The 16,699-nt window shown below is 43.8% G+C and overlaps 1 protein-coding gene across 1 annotated transcript; it reads left to right on the top strand.

Annotated features, from left to right (window-relative positions):
* Nucleotides 1-3,599: 3,599 nt before the first annotated feature.
* On the top strand, nt 3,600-5,304 carry mettl18 (methyltransferase 18, RPL3 N3-histidine). Its single transcript, XM_078544899.1, has one exon. The coding sequence runs from the start codon at nt 3,681-3,683 to the stop codon at nt 4,653-4,655; it is 975 nt and encodes a 324-aa protein (XP_078401025.1). The 5' UTR covers nt 3,600-3,680; the 3' UTR covers nt 4,656-5,304.
* The last annotated feature ends 11,395 nt before the right edge of the window (nt 5,305-16,699 follow it).

Here is a 16,699-nt window from a genome sequence, read left to right as displayed (position 1 = left end):
GCCAATTACAGCCCTCAAGGGGGCTATCCTCAGCCAGCAGTAGCCCATGGGATCAGGGCCTGGAGTTTGGGGATCATGGAAGGGAGGGGGGGTGAGATGGGTGGTGCGGGGTTGGTGGTGAGGAAGGTCAGGGGCTTGAGTTGGACCAAGGTAGGTTATGGGGGATGCTGAAGGGGAGTGGCAAATTAGGGGTGATGGGAGTTGGAGATCTTGGGAGGCTTGCAAGGGAGGTCAGAGGGCTGAGGAAGGTTAAGGATCTTGGAAGACCCAAGGAAGGTTATAAGGTGAGAGAGGTAGGGACGTTGAGGTAGGACAGGGGCAAAAGCCTTGAGTTCAGGGTTTTTAGGTAGATGAGTGAGGTCGAGGATCTTGGGCCCTAGGAATGGCTGCGTTTGGGAGGATAGTTTACAGATAACTAACTTACCTTTTTTTAAAAAAAAATATATATCTAATCAAATAAATTGTATGTTGGCTTAATTAATTTAATTTACACAGAGGCAAAACATAACTTTTCAATTTTTTTTGGAAATTGTATGTTTTTGTTCACAGATTTAAATTAATAAAAAAATCCAATAGCAAGAATATAAATTTTGTACTAACTCAAAAGGTCATTGTGACTTTTGATCTGTTACTTTAAATCCAGATAGATAGAGGGATGGTATATTTTGTACTGAACCTTTACTGACAAGGAATCCTGAATGTTCTGTACTCATGGAAAAACATTCTTCCCTCTCTTTCACAGTGAAAGGACATATTTGTTACTTGAAAGCCCCCAAATGCCTTGTATATTATTTCCCCTTCGATCAGATCCATGTTGGCATTGATGGGGCAGAACAAATTCAAGTGGGTGGTTGACTGAGCCTCCTGCTATATGCTGTTATGTATTCACTCTTCAAAACTTAAGGTCATGGGCAAGTGGGGGACAAGTAGAGCTGGATAGAGGGCCAGTGATAGGTGGAGATAACCAAAAGATGTCACAGACAAAAGGACAAATAGAGGTATTGAAGGTGGTGATATTATCTAAGGAATGTGCTAAGTAATGGTAGAAAGCAGGACGAGCAAGGTACAGATAGCCCTAGTGGGGGTGGGGTGGGGTGAAGGAATCGAAAAAGGCTAAAAGTTAGAGATAAAACAATGGATGGAAATACATTTAAAAATAATGGAAATAGGTGGGAAAAGAAAAATCTATATAAATTATTGGAAAAAAGGGGGGGATCGGAAAGGGGGTGGGGATGGAGGAGAGAGTTCATGATCTAAAATTGTTAAACTCAATATTCAGTCCGGAAGGCTGTAAAGTGACTAGTCGGAATATGAGGTGCTGTTCCTCCAGTTTGCGTTGAGCTTCACTGGAACATTGCAGCAGGCCAAGGACGGACATGTGGGCATGACAGCAGGGTAGAGTGTTGAAATGGCCAGCAACAGGGAGGTCTGGGTCATGCTTGCGGACAGACCGAAGGTGTTCTGTAAAGTGGTCACCCAGTCTGCGTTTGGTCTCTCCAATGTAGAGGAAACCGCATTGGGAGCAGCGAATGCAGTAGACTAAATTGAGGGAAGTGCAAGTGAAATGCTGTTTCACTTGAAAGGAGTGTTTGGGCCCTTGGACCGTGAGGAGGGGGGAAGTAAAGGTGTTGCACCTTCTGTGGTTGCATGGGAAGGTGCCGTGGGAGAGGGTTGAGGTGTAGGACACCTGCCCCTTTACTTCCCCTCTCCTCAGCGAGTGAGTGAGTAAGTGAGTGAGTGAGCAAGCACGGCATCTTCCCATGCAACCGCAGAAGGTGCAACATCTGCCCCTTTACTTCCCCTCTCCTCACTGTCCAAGGGCCCAAACACTCCTTTCAAGTGAAGCAGCATTTCACTTGCACTTCCCTCAATTTAGTCTACTGTATTCGTTGCTCCCAACGCTGTTTCCTCTACATTGGAGAGACCAAACGCAGACTGGGTGACCGCTTTGCAGAACACCTTCGGTCTGTCCGCAAGCATTACCCAGACCTCCCTGTCGCTGGCCATTTTAACACTCCACCCTGTTCTCTTGCCCACATGTCTGTCCTTGGCTTGCTGCATTGTTCCAGTGAAGCTCAACGCAAACTGGAGGAACAGCACCTCATCTTCCGACTAGGCACTTTACAGCCTTCCGGACTGAATATTGAGTTCAACAATTTTAGATCATGAACTCTCTCCTCCATCCTCACCCCCTTTCCGATCCCCCCCTTTTTTTCCCCCCAATAATTTATATAGATTTTCCTTTTCCCACCTATTTCCATTATTTTTAAATGTATTTCCATCCATTGTTTTATCTCTACCTTTTAGCCTATTTCGATTCCATCACCCCACCCCACCCCCACTAGGGCTAACTGTACCTTGCTCGTCCTGCTTTCTACCCTTAATTGGCACATTCCTTAGATAATATCACCACCTTCAACAACTCTTTGTCCTTTTGTCTATGACATCTTTTGGTTATCTCCACCTATCACTGGCCCTCTATCCAGCTCTACCTGTCCCACCCCCCCTTAAACTAGCTTATATTTCACCTCTTTTCTATTTTTCCTTAGTTCTGTTGAAGAGTCATACGGACTCGAAACGTTAACTGTGTTCCTCTCCGCAAATGCTGCCAGACCTGCTGAGTTTTTCCAGGTATTTTTGTTTTTGTTCCACATGTGCTCATGGTCATTTTGGTGGATTACTGGAGCCCAGGAAAAGGCCAAGCATTGATTTGATTTTAGGGTTATGCACTGTGGAAGAGTTGCAACTGCCTGATCCATTGTAGGAACAGGAAGAGGCCATTCAGCCCCTCAAATCTATCCCACCATTCAGGGATTAGGGCAGATATATCCCAACTTTTTATTACTCAGTGCACCCTTCATCTTGGGAAGGTTTAATATATTTAAGTGAAGCGAGCAGTCAACCACTTTAACCTCCAATCAGTGAAGCCTCTTGCTGTGACCTCTTGGCACAGGAAGATCCCACTGAGCTCAGCCCGGAAGCCAGACTCCCACGAGCGACGCCCACCGCCAAAGCCGGGACTGCAGTGGGTGGCCAATGACGTAATCGGGGAGCGCGGCTATCTGCCGATTGGCTGAGGGTGAAGGGGGCGGAGAGGTGGAAGAGGGGGTGGGGTGGTTTCGTATTCAAAACGTCACGCGCTGACCGGCCAACTGATTGGGCGGTTGTGTTGTCTGCATGGCGAGAAGAGCGGCCGGCGCGCGCGCGGTCACACCCATCTGTTGATGATTGGCCGGAGGGGGGGGGGTGGGGCTGGATAGGGAAGAGGAGAGGCGTATCGTGCGCCGATTGGCTGAAAGGAAGGGAGTGGCGAACGCTGATTGGTCCAAAATAAGGGAACGCCGATTGGCTGAAACGAGGAGGGTGGGCGGGGACTAGATGAAAGGGAGCGATGAGTGAGCGCTGATTGGCTGAAAGGAAGAGTGTTGGTGGTGATTAGATGACAGAGAGAGAAGATTGGCTGAAACGGAAAGAGGTGTACGCGCCGATTGGCCGAAAAGAAGAGAGGAGTGAGCGGTGATTAGCTGAAAGGGAGAAGAGTTAGCGTAGATTGGCTGAAAGGGAAGGGAGCAAGTACTGATTGGCTGAAAGCAGAGAGGGGCGGGGTGGGGTGGGCGCTGAGCTTTGACGTCATGAGCGGCGCGACGGCTGTGAAGTGACAGTTATTGGGCGGCTCGAGCATGGAATTCAAATTCAACTTCAACTTCGGGCTGGAGGTGCCGCCCGGGGCTGAAGGGGCCGAACGGCCGCTCCCCGAAGCGGGGCGGGGGCCTGGGGCTCTGAGGGAACACAGGCTGTCCTGGGGGGAGCTGGAGAAGGTCCTGGAGGATGGGATAGTGGAGGAGGTGGAGGTGGGGGAGCCGGAGCCTGTCCGCATCAAACACCTGAATGCCTGGATGGTGGAGAAGGCACTAGACCAGGGGGCTGAGACTGGGGTCTCCAGCGCCATCGCCTCCCACTCCGACCTGGTGCCCGGCGTCTACGAGGGGGGCCTGAAGATCTGGCAGTGCACCTTCGACCTCGCCGGCCACCTGTCCGCCGTCGAGCTGGGGGGCCGGCGGGTCCTGGACCTGGGCTGCGGGGCCGGGCTGCTGGGCATCGTCGCCCTGAGGAAGCGGGCGGCCGAGGTTCACTTCCAGGACTACAACGGGGCGGTGATCGAAGGGGTCACCCTCCCCAACGTGGCGCTGGTTGAGGACGGGGAGGACGAGCCGCCCCCGGGTGGAGGGGAGCGTCCAGCCGACGGAGACGGAGACGGAGGGCCGCCCGGGAAGCGGAGGAAAGCCCAGGGGCTGCCCCTGCTCCCTGAACCCGAGGTGCTCTCCCGCTGCCGCTTCTTCTCGGGAGACTGGTCCCAGTTCGGCCAAGTCCACGGCGGCTCTCTCAAGTACGACGTTATCCTAACGTCCGAGACCCTCTATAACCCAGACTGCTATGGCGACTTGCATGACGTCCTGTCCAGCTTGCTTTCCCAGGATGGGACGGTCTACCTGGCCACTAAAACCCATTACTTTGGGGTGGGTGGTGGTATCCACCTGTTTGAGAGCTTTGTGAGACAGAAGAAAGTCTTTGAGATCCAGACGGTAAAAGTGATCGACGACGGACTCCAGAGATGTATTGCAACAATGTCGTTCAGGAAGGCCAAGCTTTCCTGACAGTTTTTTTTTGCACAACTGAAGTGCTGGTTACAGAACATTTAAATCTGGGTATTCTTAACACTCAACTTTTGAAAAATGAGCATTGAGGTTTCTTTTCTACTCAATGAGCTGGAATTCATGGGAAAATGGTTGAATGCTCACTAAAGGTGTAAAGGATCAAAGGGTTGAATCATTTCAGAATGTCTGAGCCATATGCACTGAAAGAGTGTTTGTACAGACTCACATTGTAATAAGACCTTCACATTGACCTGCTTTAGTTAAAAGTCATCAAAATTTCAACAGCAAAGGGCTGTGGAATGAAACTGTTCCAAAAAAAGTACTTTGAAAAGCATTTAGAAGTTGTCCTTTGAAGAATTTGTGTTGAATAGGCCAATTGTCTTCACAATTCTAAAAATAATTTAATGTGGGCACTGACAAGCCAGGAAAGCAAGCTTGGGCCTATTTGGAGTTGCATTGAAGTTTTGAAATTCTTCAAATGGAACAATACTGTTCAAGAGCTGCTAATGTGTTGGATTTCAGTGCTGAAAATTGTGCCAAAAATGCAAATTGTTTATTTTAAAGGTCTTACCAGTATAGGCATAAACCCTGAGGAAAAATGTATACTATTTGTGCCTTTGGTTGTGTGCAATAAAACACCATCTAGTGATTTTTTTTCAAGAACTGTTATTTTAGTATCTTTTTCAACCACTTTTGAAGAAGCTGAACTAAACTATCCCAAATGTTATGGCTTGAACTTGGAACAGGTGGCTTATCAATGAACTAAGAAAAGTTTTTTTTTGTGCCTGTAACATGATGCTGTGACAAGTTGTGAAGCTTAACATTGATTTGTCAAAGCAGCCCTTTATGTTAAGTAACACTTGTGTTCAGATAGGGGATGTGCGTGTCACTGACATTTATTGCCCTCCCTAAGTAGCCTTGAGAAAGGTGGTGGTGAGCCACCTTGAATACAATTGAGTGGCTTGCTAGGCCATTGAGGGGAGATGGTGGCGTAGTGGTAATGTCACTGGACTAGTAATCCAAAGGCCCAGGCTCATGGTCTGGGGCCATGGGTTCAAATTAATAAATCCAGAATTGAAAGCTAGTCTCAGTAATAGTGACCATGACGATTATTATCCACTGTTGTAAAACCCATCGGTTCACTAATGTCCTTTAGAGAAAGACATCTGCTGTCCTTATCTGGTCTGGCCTACACGTGACTCCAAACCCAGACTTTTAACTGCCCCCTGAAATAGCAGTTCAAGGGCAACAAATGCTGGCTTTATCAGCGATGTCCACATCCCATGAAAGAATAAAGCATTTCAGGGGGCAGTTAAGAGTCAGCCACATTGCTGTGGGTCTGGAGTCACATGTAGGCCAGACCAGGTAAGGACGGCAGATTTCCTTCCCTAAAGGACATAGTGAACCAGATGGGTTTTTGTAAAAGTCTGATCATTTCCTGGTCACCATTACTGAGACTTTTTGTTTCAAATTGATTTAATTAGTTGAATTCTAATTCCCTAGCTGTGTTACTGGGCCATTAGTTCAGGTCTCTAGTCCAGTGACACAATGCTACAACAGCCCAGACTGACTGGCTATGGTGCTGGACTAATAAGACACAAGTTGAGTTCAAATCACGCTGGCTACTTGTGAAATTGAATTTAATAAATCTGGCATTAAATAAAATGACCTTGGAAGCTGCTGTTCTGCCATTTTAAAAACCTGACTGGTTCACTAATGTTCTGTAGGGAGGGACCATGCCACCTCAACCTGGTCTTCACTACGTGTGGTCAGTCATATCTGCGGGGCCACACCTTTGGTCCCTCTACTGAAGGAAGGACATGACTTGAGTTAGAGGGAGTGCAACAAAGGTTCATTAGACTTGTTCCTTGGATGAGAAGATTGTCCTATGAGGAGAGATTGAGTAGACTAGGCCTACCTTTCCTGGAGTTTAGAAGAGGTGACCTAATTGAAACATGTAGATTTCTTGAGGAGCTTGACAGGATAGATGTGAAGAAAATCTACAACACGGGGCCACAGTCTCAGAATAAGAAATCAGCCATTTAGGATTGAGATGAGAAATTTCTTCACTGAAAGGGTTGCAAATATTTGGAAGTTTCTGCCCCAGAGAGCTGTGGATGGTCAGTTGTTGAGTATATTCAAGACAGGTTGATAGAATTCTGGATACTAAGGGAGTTATGGGATTTGGGGATAGTGCAGGAAGGTAGAGTTGAATTCGAAGATCAGCTGTGATGAATGGTGGTGCAGGTTTGAAGGGCTGAATGGCCTGCTCCAGTTCCTACTTATTATGCTCTTAATATAAAGTGGCAAACTCTTAATGCCTTGTGGACAACTAGATATGGACAATAAGTGTACTGTCTTGCACTTTATAGCAAGGCAACTTAATTTGAGTTACACAGAAACATATCAATATGTTTCAGAATCTCCAAAACCAGGCTACCAAGAAAGTCACAGGAGTGTTTGCACTCTCCCTGAGACCACACTGGTTTAGGTAAGTCAAAAATCTTGGAGCTGAGATTTAGAGATTCCAAGCATTCTCAGGAATACCTGCTGGATTTCAGCTTCTACATCAGCTCTGTTAGCAATGAAAAGTCCTTACTGCTGCTTGCCTGGTCTAGATCAATATACCTGTTAGAGTATTGGGGCATTATTTGGAAGAATTCTGTTCTTAGTAGGCTTTCAGGTTCCATGATTATCAGACCAGCTGACAGAACCATCAACAGTGCTCTGGATTACGTTGGACCTGCATGCTTTTGGGTATTGGATTATAGAGTTTACTGTGGCCAGTTGATTAGCATACAAACTTTCATCAACAGGAGTGTAATCTTGAGGCCACTCAGTTGAAAAAGACACAACGTATATCTTGCATAGTGGGAGCACATAAGGTCCATTGGTTGCAGGAACACAAGAGTGCACCTAATTTGACCTGCTGTGATCTATACACTGCTCCTCCGACATGTGTCAAAGCCAGTCCTCATAACTTGCTGCGTTTTGTCATCTAAGGCTCCCGTTAGCGGCAGTGTGTCTGTGTCTTTGGTGTTACTAATTGAGGTGGCTATGTCGGGTGGTATTTACTGACATTCAGGTTGGTTGGAGCTTCATCAATTGTCTTGCCCATGTTGCTTGAGCCTCCTTCTAGCAGCCAAAGCGCACATGCTGCATTTGAAGTCGAGTCAACCATGAAGCCTACTTCGGCTATGTCTGGAACATCTCCCATCAGCATCTCTCAAAACTCTGCTGGTGACACGCCCTTGCCAGTCTGGTGTTAGCCCAATTGAGTGATTAAGTGCTGTTTTTTTAAAAAAAAAAGTATTTTCTGTTCCCTCTTCTTGCTAGTAGATCTTGTGGTGCAGTGAATAGTGTCCTTGTCCCTGAGCCAGAAGCTCTGGGTTTGAGTCCCACTCCAGAACTTGATGGTCACGGAAGGTGTGTTCATAGCGCATCCAACTGAATAGATTACGAACCTACAAATCCCTCCAACACACGCCAATGGCAAGCGATAAGAGGGGGAGAAACTGCTGGTTAGCTTGATATGGAGTGGTGCCCTTCAAGCTAAAGGCTCTAGCTTCAGGGAGGTGAACTGTTCCAGGAAAAACAAGCTACGGAAACATAGGCATGTGCTTCATCTGTGTCATGTCTCTAGATGTGGGAAACCAGCCTTTAAGCCCCTGAGAGTTATCAGGAGTCAGACATCATTCCAGATATGCTTCATTTCAGATATGGAGCAATAAAGAACACACTAATACTGTACTGCAGTCATGCTGTATGAATGTCCTTACTTTCTAGATACTGATGTACTTGCTCCAGCTATACGCAAGGCACTCATACAGACAAGCATACAATGTTGTGGAGGAAAAAATGCTACTGGTGCATCTTGCTAATTTTGACTGGCACTGACTCACCTTTGGACTCAGTAAGATACAACAAAGTTCATTAAAAGGCATGAACAAATGATGTACCCCACTAAATTGTGACATCCTAATGTAAAGGGAGATGTGTGTATTAGACCTGGTGCAGAACACGGATACCATACTTTGCTTGATGATATCCAGATATATTGAAGCATATATATATATATATATATATATATATATATATATATCTGCTTCTTTGTCTTGGCATCAGTTTTGTCCGATTACGACTCTGAAGTGACCTGGGGCCCTTTTCTGCATTAAAGGTGCTACATGAATGCAAGTTGTTTTAATCAGTCTGTGCCTATCTCCCTCTGTCTTCCAGTCATCGTTTAATTTGATAATTTAATTCTTGGTATCGCTAATAGCTCTATAAGATTTCTCCTCACAATCGTTGTCTTTTATCATAACCTGTTCTCGTAACTCGATCTTCACTTATTTTGGATGAGCTTTGTGGCTCTTTGCAAGCCCACTAGTAAATAAATATTCTATGTTCCTTAATGACCACACTTAAATGCAGCTCTAAGTATGTGACCCGACCAGATTATTATAGTAGCTTCACCATTGGCAGCCTCAGACCTCCGCTGCACTCATGTGAAAGCACCTTCCAAACACACGACCTCTACCGCCAAGAAGGACAAAGGCAGCAGATGCAGGGAACACCACCAACTGCAAGCTCCCCTCCAAGCCACACACCATCCTGTCTTGGAACTATATCACTGTTACTTCACTGTCGCTGGGTCAAAACCCTGGAACTCTCTCCCTAACAGCACTGTGAGTGTACCTACACTACATGGACTGCAGCGGTTCAAGAAGACAGCTCACCACCACCTTCTCAAGGGCAATTTGGGATGGGCAATAAAAATACTGGCCAAGACAATGACACCATGTTCCGTTCATAAAAAAAACAATGTAACTCAGAATTGTGTTTGCTTTTATAATTTTTCTTCCCTGCAATGACTGGACATTTCAAGCATTGCATTGTATCAATCCAGGATCATCCTCACAGCTGCTTTAACTCTCGTTCATCAAGTAAATGTCTCACTTTTTTTTTTCCCTTCCCATCTGGAAGTCCATCGATCATAGCTCTTCTCACTTGAAAACTTTGTCAAAGTCATTCTGTAGTTCTTTGGCTATTTTGTTGGACTAGACTGTTGCTTCCCTAGGCCCCAGTTTTGTTTCACCTGCAAATTTGACAGCAGCCATTATTTGAGTCAAATCCAGATAATTTATATAGATTAGAAACAGTTGGAACCCTGGTACCAATTATGCTGTCAGTGCTCTCAGTACAGCTCCCCAAGATGACATCATGAAATAGGAGCTGCTGTAAATGGGTCAATTTGCTGTAATTTATAGGTCCAGCCAAGTAGGGTTAACAGCGAAACATTCTACACTGCACCTTCTAATTAATGTTGTTTCTTGCTGAGATGTGAAGAACTGGTCGTATTCAAGGACTTTATTCAGGAAATGTAATGTTTTTTGAATTTGCACTTAATGTCAATTCAACTGGTCAATGGGTTGCAATTACCACACCCAATCATCAGAGTACTCTGGTGGCAATCCACACCAGCCACTGGATGCCCTTGGTCCCACCCGCAAAGGAGTCCAAGTTGCTGTGGTAACACGCACATTCACATGCATTTGTAGCCTGGACAGTGATGGTAGAGGGTCCAATTTTCTTTCCATTATGCGGCTGACCAGGAATCTCACCCCATTCTTCCCATCTGCCATTTGTGTGTGTTGGAAGGATTTACAAATTGATACTCAACCTGTCTGGTCATGCTGTGAACACATCTTCCTTGGCCATCAAGTCCAGGAGTGGGACTCAAACCCAGAGCTTCAGGCTCAGTGGCAGTGTCACTGTCTACTGCACCATAAGACCACCAGGCAGCGCCTAACAACAGATTATCTGGCCATTGTCAAACTGCTGTTTGTGGATTTTGCTGTGTACAAATTGGTTGCTGCATTTCTCTACATTACAACAGTAACTACACTTGGAAGGTACCTCATTGGCTGTGAAGTTAACGTCCTTAGGCGTTATATAAATGCCAGTCTTTTTTTGATCTAAGCTTTGTACACTATCTAAGATGACGCGTCATTTGATTGAATAGTCACTCCAGTACTACCCATAGGCAGAAGTTAACAATAGGAAAGAGGCTATTTTTAGAAGTTGGTACCCATGACATTCAATTAGGAAATCAAAATGATTGTATAAGTTGTTTCAGGATTGCATATTTCTGAAAGATTTGAATTGTGAAAAAAATTGATTATCCTAAATAGAAATTAACTGTGGAGTTTTATTTCACTGTGGAGTTGCAGCACTAACGTTTGAAACGTAGTAAGTTATATTTTAGCACTCATCAAATTTTTTCCCATCCGTTATAGAAATAGCTAATGAAGACTTACATGTAGCTCTGGAATGCATTCTGCTATGTTTAATGCCATAGAAATTTACAAACATTACACAGGAAACAATTTTTTAAAAATTGGGAGTCGTCAATTTACAGCAACTTTTGTTTTTTAATAGTTCACTCAAAGGCTCCAGAATGAGCTTGAAATGTTTACATAGAAATTTGTTGAACACAGAGGGAAGTACATTGAAAGTCTGCGGAGGTGCAGAGAGATGAATTGATTAATTTGAATTTAAATGTCCAAGTGTTTTGAGAATTTCTAACCTGAAAGTGGCAGCTAGTATCTGGTCAGATGCTTTGCAATCCCTCATCAGCAGAATCCCCATCACTCCAGATTTTAAAACCTCATTCTAGCTCTTAAGAGATAAACTAGTTCATTGCACTGACTGCCATGTTTGTGCCATATTATTTTAAAATTGCTTGTTACCATTAGATGAGCTTCATTTACTGCATGTTCAGCTCTGCATCACTAAATTCACTTGCATCAGGTATACAATCTGCTCATTGTCAATAGCTACTTTTACATTGATAGATACTCAAGCCAGTAAAGTAAGACTGTTGATGCACACTATAAAGGGCGACCAGAAACCAAGATGCAATTGGGTTATGATAATGTCCTGGTTATGGCAGTGGATAAACAGCCAAATCCCACCTTCACAAGTTGGGAAATTGAAGCTATTTCCAATGTTTGGGAAACCCAAGACTAGGGGCCTTAGTCTAAAAGTTAGAGCCAGACCTTTCAGGAGTGTAATTACAGTAGTAAATACTTCTATTGGTCATACAGAACTTGAATATTGCTGATAAGAGAGGCATGTTGCTGAAGCTTTTTGCCTTGGACTCATCGGGACAAATCCAAGAATGCCAAATTTCAAATGATCAAAATAATTTATACAACAGGAGGAAAGGGTGCTGATTGGTTGGCAAGTCAACTCCAATTGGCTGAGGCATTGCCATGATGTATTTGTCCTGATGAGTGCAAGACGAAAAGCTTCAGCAACATGTCCCTTTTTTCAGCGATGTTCAAATATTTCTATAGGCAAAGAGTGATAGAAGTTTGGAACTGTCTTCCGCAAATGGTATTTGATGCTAGATCAATTGTTAATTTTAAATCTGAGATTGATAGATTTTTGTTAACCAGAGCCATTTGTGGATATGGGGCAAAAGTGGGTATATGGAGTTACGTAGCAGATCATCCAAAATCTCATTGAATAGCAGAATAGACTCTTGGAACTCAAAGGCCTTGGCGAGTTCCTGTGAAGTAGGAAAAAATGACCCATAAATGCTGCTGCACTGTTGCAAAAGCCCAACCCATTCACCAATGCCCTTGAGCAAAAGAATCCAATGGTGTGAGAACAGGGATAAATGGGAGGAGGCCATTCAGCCCCTTGAACCTGTTCCTCCATTCAATTAGATCTGTACTCTAGCTCCACCTCCATTGTCTTACTTTTCAGTCTTACTTTAGAAATTTTCAATTGACCGCCACCTCAAGAGCATTTTGTATGAAGAAGTGCTCCCTGACATCACCCATGAACGACCTAGCCCTAATCTTAAACTCATGCCCCCTTATTCTGGATTCCCCCACCAGATGAAATAAGATAGAGAGAAACTATTACATTCATTAATTATCTTAAATATCTGAATTAGCTCACCCTTTAATCTTCTACACTCAAGGGAATACAAGCCTAATCAATGCTACCTGTCCTCATAATTTAACTAAAATAATTAATTTCGGTTAAATTGTGCTTCCTCTACTTGAGAGTGCAAACTATGTATAGAGGAGCACTGATCCTTGGGGTAATACTATTCCCAAGCCTTTTCCAATCTGATCAGCGCTTACTACCTTAATTCTATCTTGCTGTCTGTCGCCCAGCTTTCTATCCATGTAACTACATTCTTTTTTATACCACATGCCAGTCTTCTGCTGAAGGGTCATGAGGACTCGAAACGTCAACTCTTCTCTTCTCCGCCGATGCTGCCAGACCTGCTGAGTTTTTCCAGGTAATTCTGTTTTTGTTCTAGTGAGACATGTCTGCCCGATCCAAATATCTTCTGAACATTCACATACACTAAATATTCTGCCTTTCCTCCACGTAGCCAATCAGCCACCTCTTTAAAGAAAAACTGTATCAAATGTGGCAAAGCATTGGCCACTTCCTTTCAGAAACCCCTGCTGCTTCCTCCAGATCTCAAATTAGGCTTCTAAACGTTTGCGACAACTCAGATTAGACTAAAGTGGTTTATTCTTCTCTCTCTCTCGATATCGAACAAGGACACCAGTCCAACAACACAATTTACATACTTACAACGGGTTGAGAAACTGTGGTCAGATATTCTGTTATCTGCTCTTTCACAAGAGTGACGTAGGTTCATGTCATAAGGGTTTCTGGCAGTAGGTGGCAGTCTTGAGCTTTATAAAGATGTAGGGATCATTTACATGGTGAACATCTCCATCTGGTGGTGGAGATGTGCTACGATGCACTCAAAACCAAATAGTATAAAAACAGAATCATGAAAGGCCATTCAACTGAAATGTTGACTCTTGCTTCTCTCTCTCTGCAGATGCTGCCTGACCTGCTGAGTATGTCCAGCATGTTCTGTTAATTTTTTTTTTTCATATTTTCAGCATCTGCAGCATTTTGTTTTTGCAGTCGTGCTGTCAGAACCTGTAAGAGAATAAGGCAGGTTAACATTTTAAATCCAGATCCTTCATCAGAATACAATCGGCAGCTGAGGAATGAGCAGGAAGTGGGTTTAATTGGAAAGCTCTTTCAAAGACCAAGCACAGGCACGATGAACTGAATGACCTTTTATTGTGCTGTTAAGATTCTATGAACTAATCAAGATGCTTTCACAGAGCAATTTTCATAAAATATGCAAAATGTTGCTGGAAATCCGAAATAAAAACAGAAAATGCTGGAAAAACTCAAGCAGCATCTGTGAAGAGAGAAACGCATAACATATCAGGTTGATGACCTTTTGTCAGAACCAGAATTAGGGACTGGACAGTTCTTAAGCATGTACAGAGCTTGGGAACTGTGACGGAGTGGAGCACAGGAGTGATTAAGTGATAAGATGGGTGATACACGGCAAAAAGGAGCTGATAATCTGAACAATAGGAATACATGAGATGGGCCTAGAGGAGGTGTAAACGGTTCTAGAGTGTCCGAGACAAAATGGGTCGTTAAAGTCTAAAGGTGTTGAGTTCGATGTCGAAGTTTGAAGACTGTAAGTGGCTGATCGAAAGCTGAAGTATAGCTTGAGTTAAGCAGCAATGGAACGATGTAGGAGGCCAAAGCCTGTGGGAATAGAACAGAGAAATAAAGGGCTAAGCGACCAGAATAGGAGGGTTCGGCTGGCCCTCAGGTTCCAGTTTATCGCCAACTTCACGGAATCGCAGAATTGACAGGCTTGACCTGTCACGTCTGTGCTGGTTCTCTGAAGGAGCAATTCACCTAGTGCCACTGCCCCGCCTTCTCCCCGGAGCCTTGCACATCCTTCCTTTTCAGATAAGAATCCAATTGTCTCTTGAATGCTTCGATTGAACCTGCACCACATTCTCAGGCAGTGCATTCCTGACCACTCGCTGAGTGAAAAAAGTTTTTTTTCTCATGTTTCTCCTGTTTCTTTTGCCAATTATCTTAATTCTGTGCCGTCTGGTTCTCGATCCTTCCACCAATGGGCACAGTTTCTCCCTATCCACTCTGCCCAGACCCTTCATGATTTTGAATGCCTCGAACAAATCTCCTCTCAACCTTCCCTTCTCCAAGGAAAACAGTCCCAGCTTCTCCAATCTGTCCACTTAGATTACCAAAACTCCCAGAGAGAATTTTGCTCTTTGACGTTGAGCAGAAATTTGCCTATTGATTGGTTAGTGCCATGTGGATTGTATTTGAAGACAACTGGCAATTTGTTTTGCTGTGTGAAGAGTGCACATTCTACATTGGTTACTTATCTTCCCTCCCGGCAATCCCTTGATTGTAAACACCATAGAGCCCACGCAGGGTGCACCATCTGCTACTGAGCTGCTTTCCATTCGACATTCTGAGGTTCTGCATCACCTGCCCGTTGCCGAATGTCTAACTGAATTTCTGTCTTCAATTATTGCCTGGAATGGCTGACTACCTGCTGTGATTCTTAATGCTGTTGGCAAAATAGTTGAGGGAAATAAAAATTTCCTTCATTAGGCCAGAATATAAAATATTAGGATGAAAGAGTAACTGTTTTCAATTGCTGATATGTTATTTAAAAGTGCACATAATTTATTAGAGGCTCATTAAAATAAAAACCAGCAAAAGGAAGTTTTTTTGCTCAGTGAAATCTGCTGTTGGTTTGGATGTCCCTGAATTTACATGCAAGTTTAGGAAGGTAAAAGGAAGAGAAATCCTAATTGGGTGATGCTTGGTAGGTATTTAACTTACATAGAACGTAAAGCACAGAAACAGATTATTTGGCCCAAATGGTCCACGCTGGTATTTATGCTCCACACCAACCTCCGCCCACTCCTATTAACCTCACCGTATCAACATATGCGTCTATTCCTTTCTCCTTCATGTGTTTATCCAGCTTCCCTTTAAATGCATCTATACCATTCACCTTATCACTCCCTGTGAGAGTGAGTTCCAAATTCTCGCCACTCTCTGGATGAAGAAGTTTCTCCTGAATTTCCAATTGGATTTATTAGTGACTTTTATAATTATGACCCCTAGTTCTGGTCTCACCCACAAGTGGGAACATCTTATCTACACCTACCCTATCAAGCATTTTCATATTCTTAAAGAACACATCCAGGCATTGCATCTTTATTGAATTAAACAAAAGCACGGGGGACAATTGTTCCCTGATGCATTCCCCATGGCAACACCTCGACTAATCAGAGTCGATTTGCCAACCAATCGGCACCCTTTTCTCATGCAGTGTAAATTGTTGCTCCCTTTGAAATTTGGTATTCTTGTATCTGTCCTGGTGAGTACAAGACAAAAAGCTTTGACAGCATGTCCCGTCTTTCAGCAACACTCAAGTTCTGTACTACCAAGTGACTATTCTTAAAGACTTATATCTGGTCACTCATCAGCTTTCTCTTATCTAGAGAACGGAGTCCCAGTCTATTCAATCTTCCCTGACAGTTATTTCCTTTCAGCTGTAGTATGATTCCAATAAATGTTTTCTTGCACCTTCTGCATTGCCTCTATATTCCCTTTATAATACGCAGACCAGAACAATGCATAGCGCTTCATAAGGGTCCAGCCAAGCCCTTTACTATATGTATTTTTTATTCATCAGTTCAATTTAAATCATTGTACCTGGTCTGTGATTTAATGGACTTCATTGGCAGTATCCTCAGATGTTGATATGCCTGTTTAAAACAATTAGTTGGTCTAATCTCATTCTTGCTGAACCTTGATTAACATCTTAATTGTGGCAGCTCTTATAAACCACCTTAAACATTAGGAAGTACAAGGCTCTTTTAATAAAACAAATAAAATCTTGTTTCTCCCTGATTAAAACAAAGGGAAGTGATAAGCTGACTTCAAATGATACTGCTACTGGAAAAAATATTCTTTGAAACTGGAACAATTAATATTCCCACCCAGACCTGTAGTTTGAAAGGAATAGTGGGACAGTCAGTTCCATGTGGACAACTTTGGGAGGAGACCTCATAAGATATGGCTGGCAAAAGAAATTTAAGATGGGCAATGCAGTACATAGAAAGACATGTCTCTAG

Source organism: Cetorhinus maximus, chromosome 7 (assembly GCF_964194155.1).
Source record: "Cetorhinus maximus chromosome 7, sCetMax3.hap1.1, whole genome shotgun sequence".
NCBI classification, from domain to species: domain Eukaryota; kingdom Metazoa; phylum Chordata; class Chondrichthyes; order Lamniformes; family Cetorhinidae; genus Cetorhinus; species Cetorhinus maximus.
This window is presented reverse-complemented; position numbering and strand designations above follow the sequence as displayed.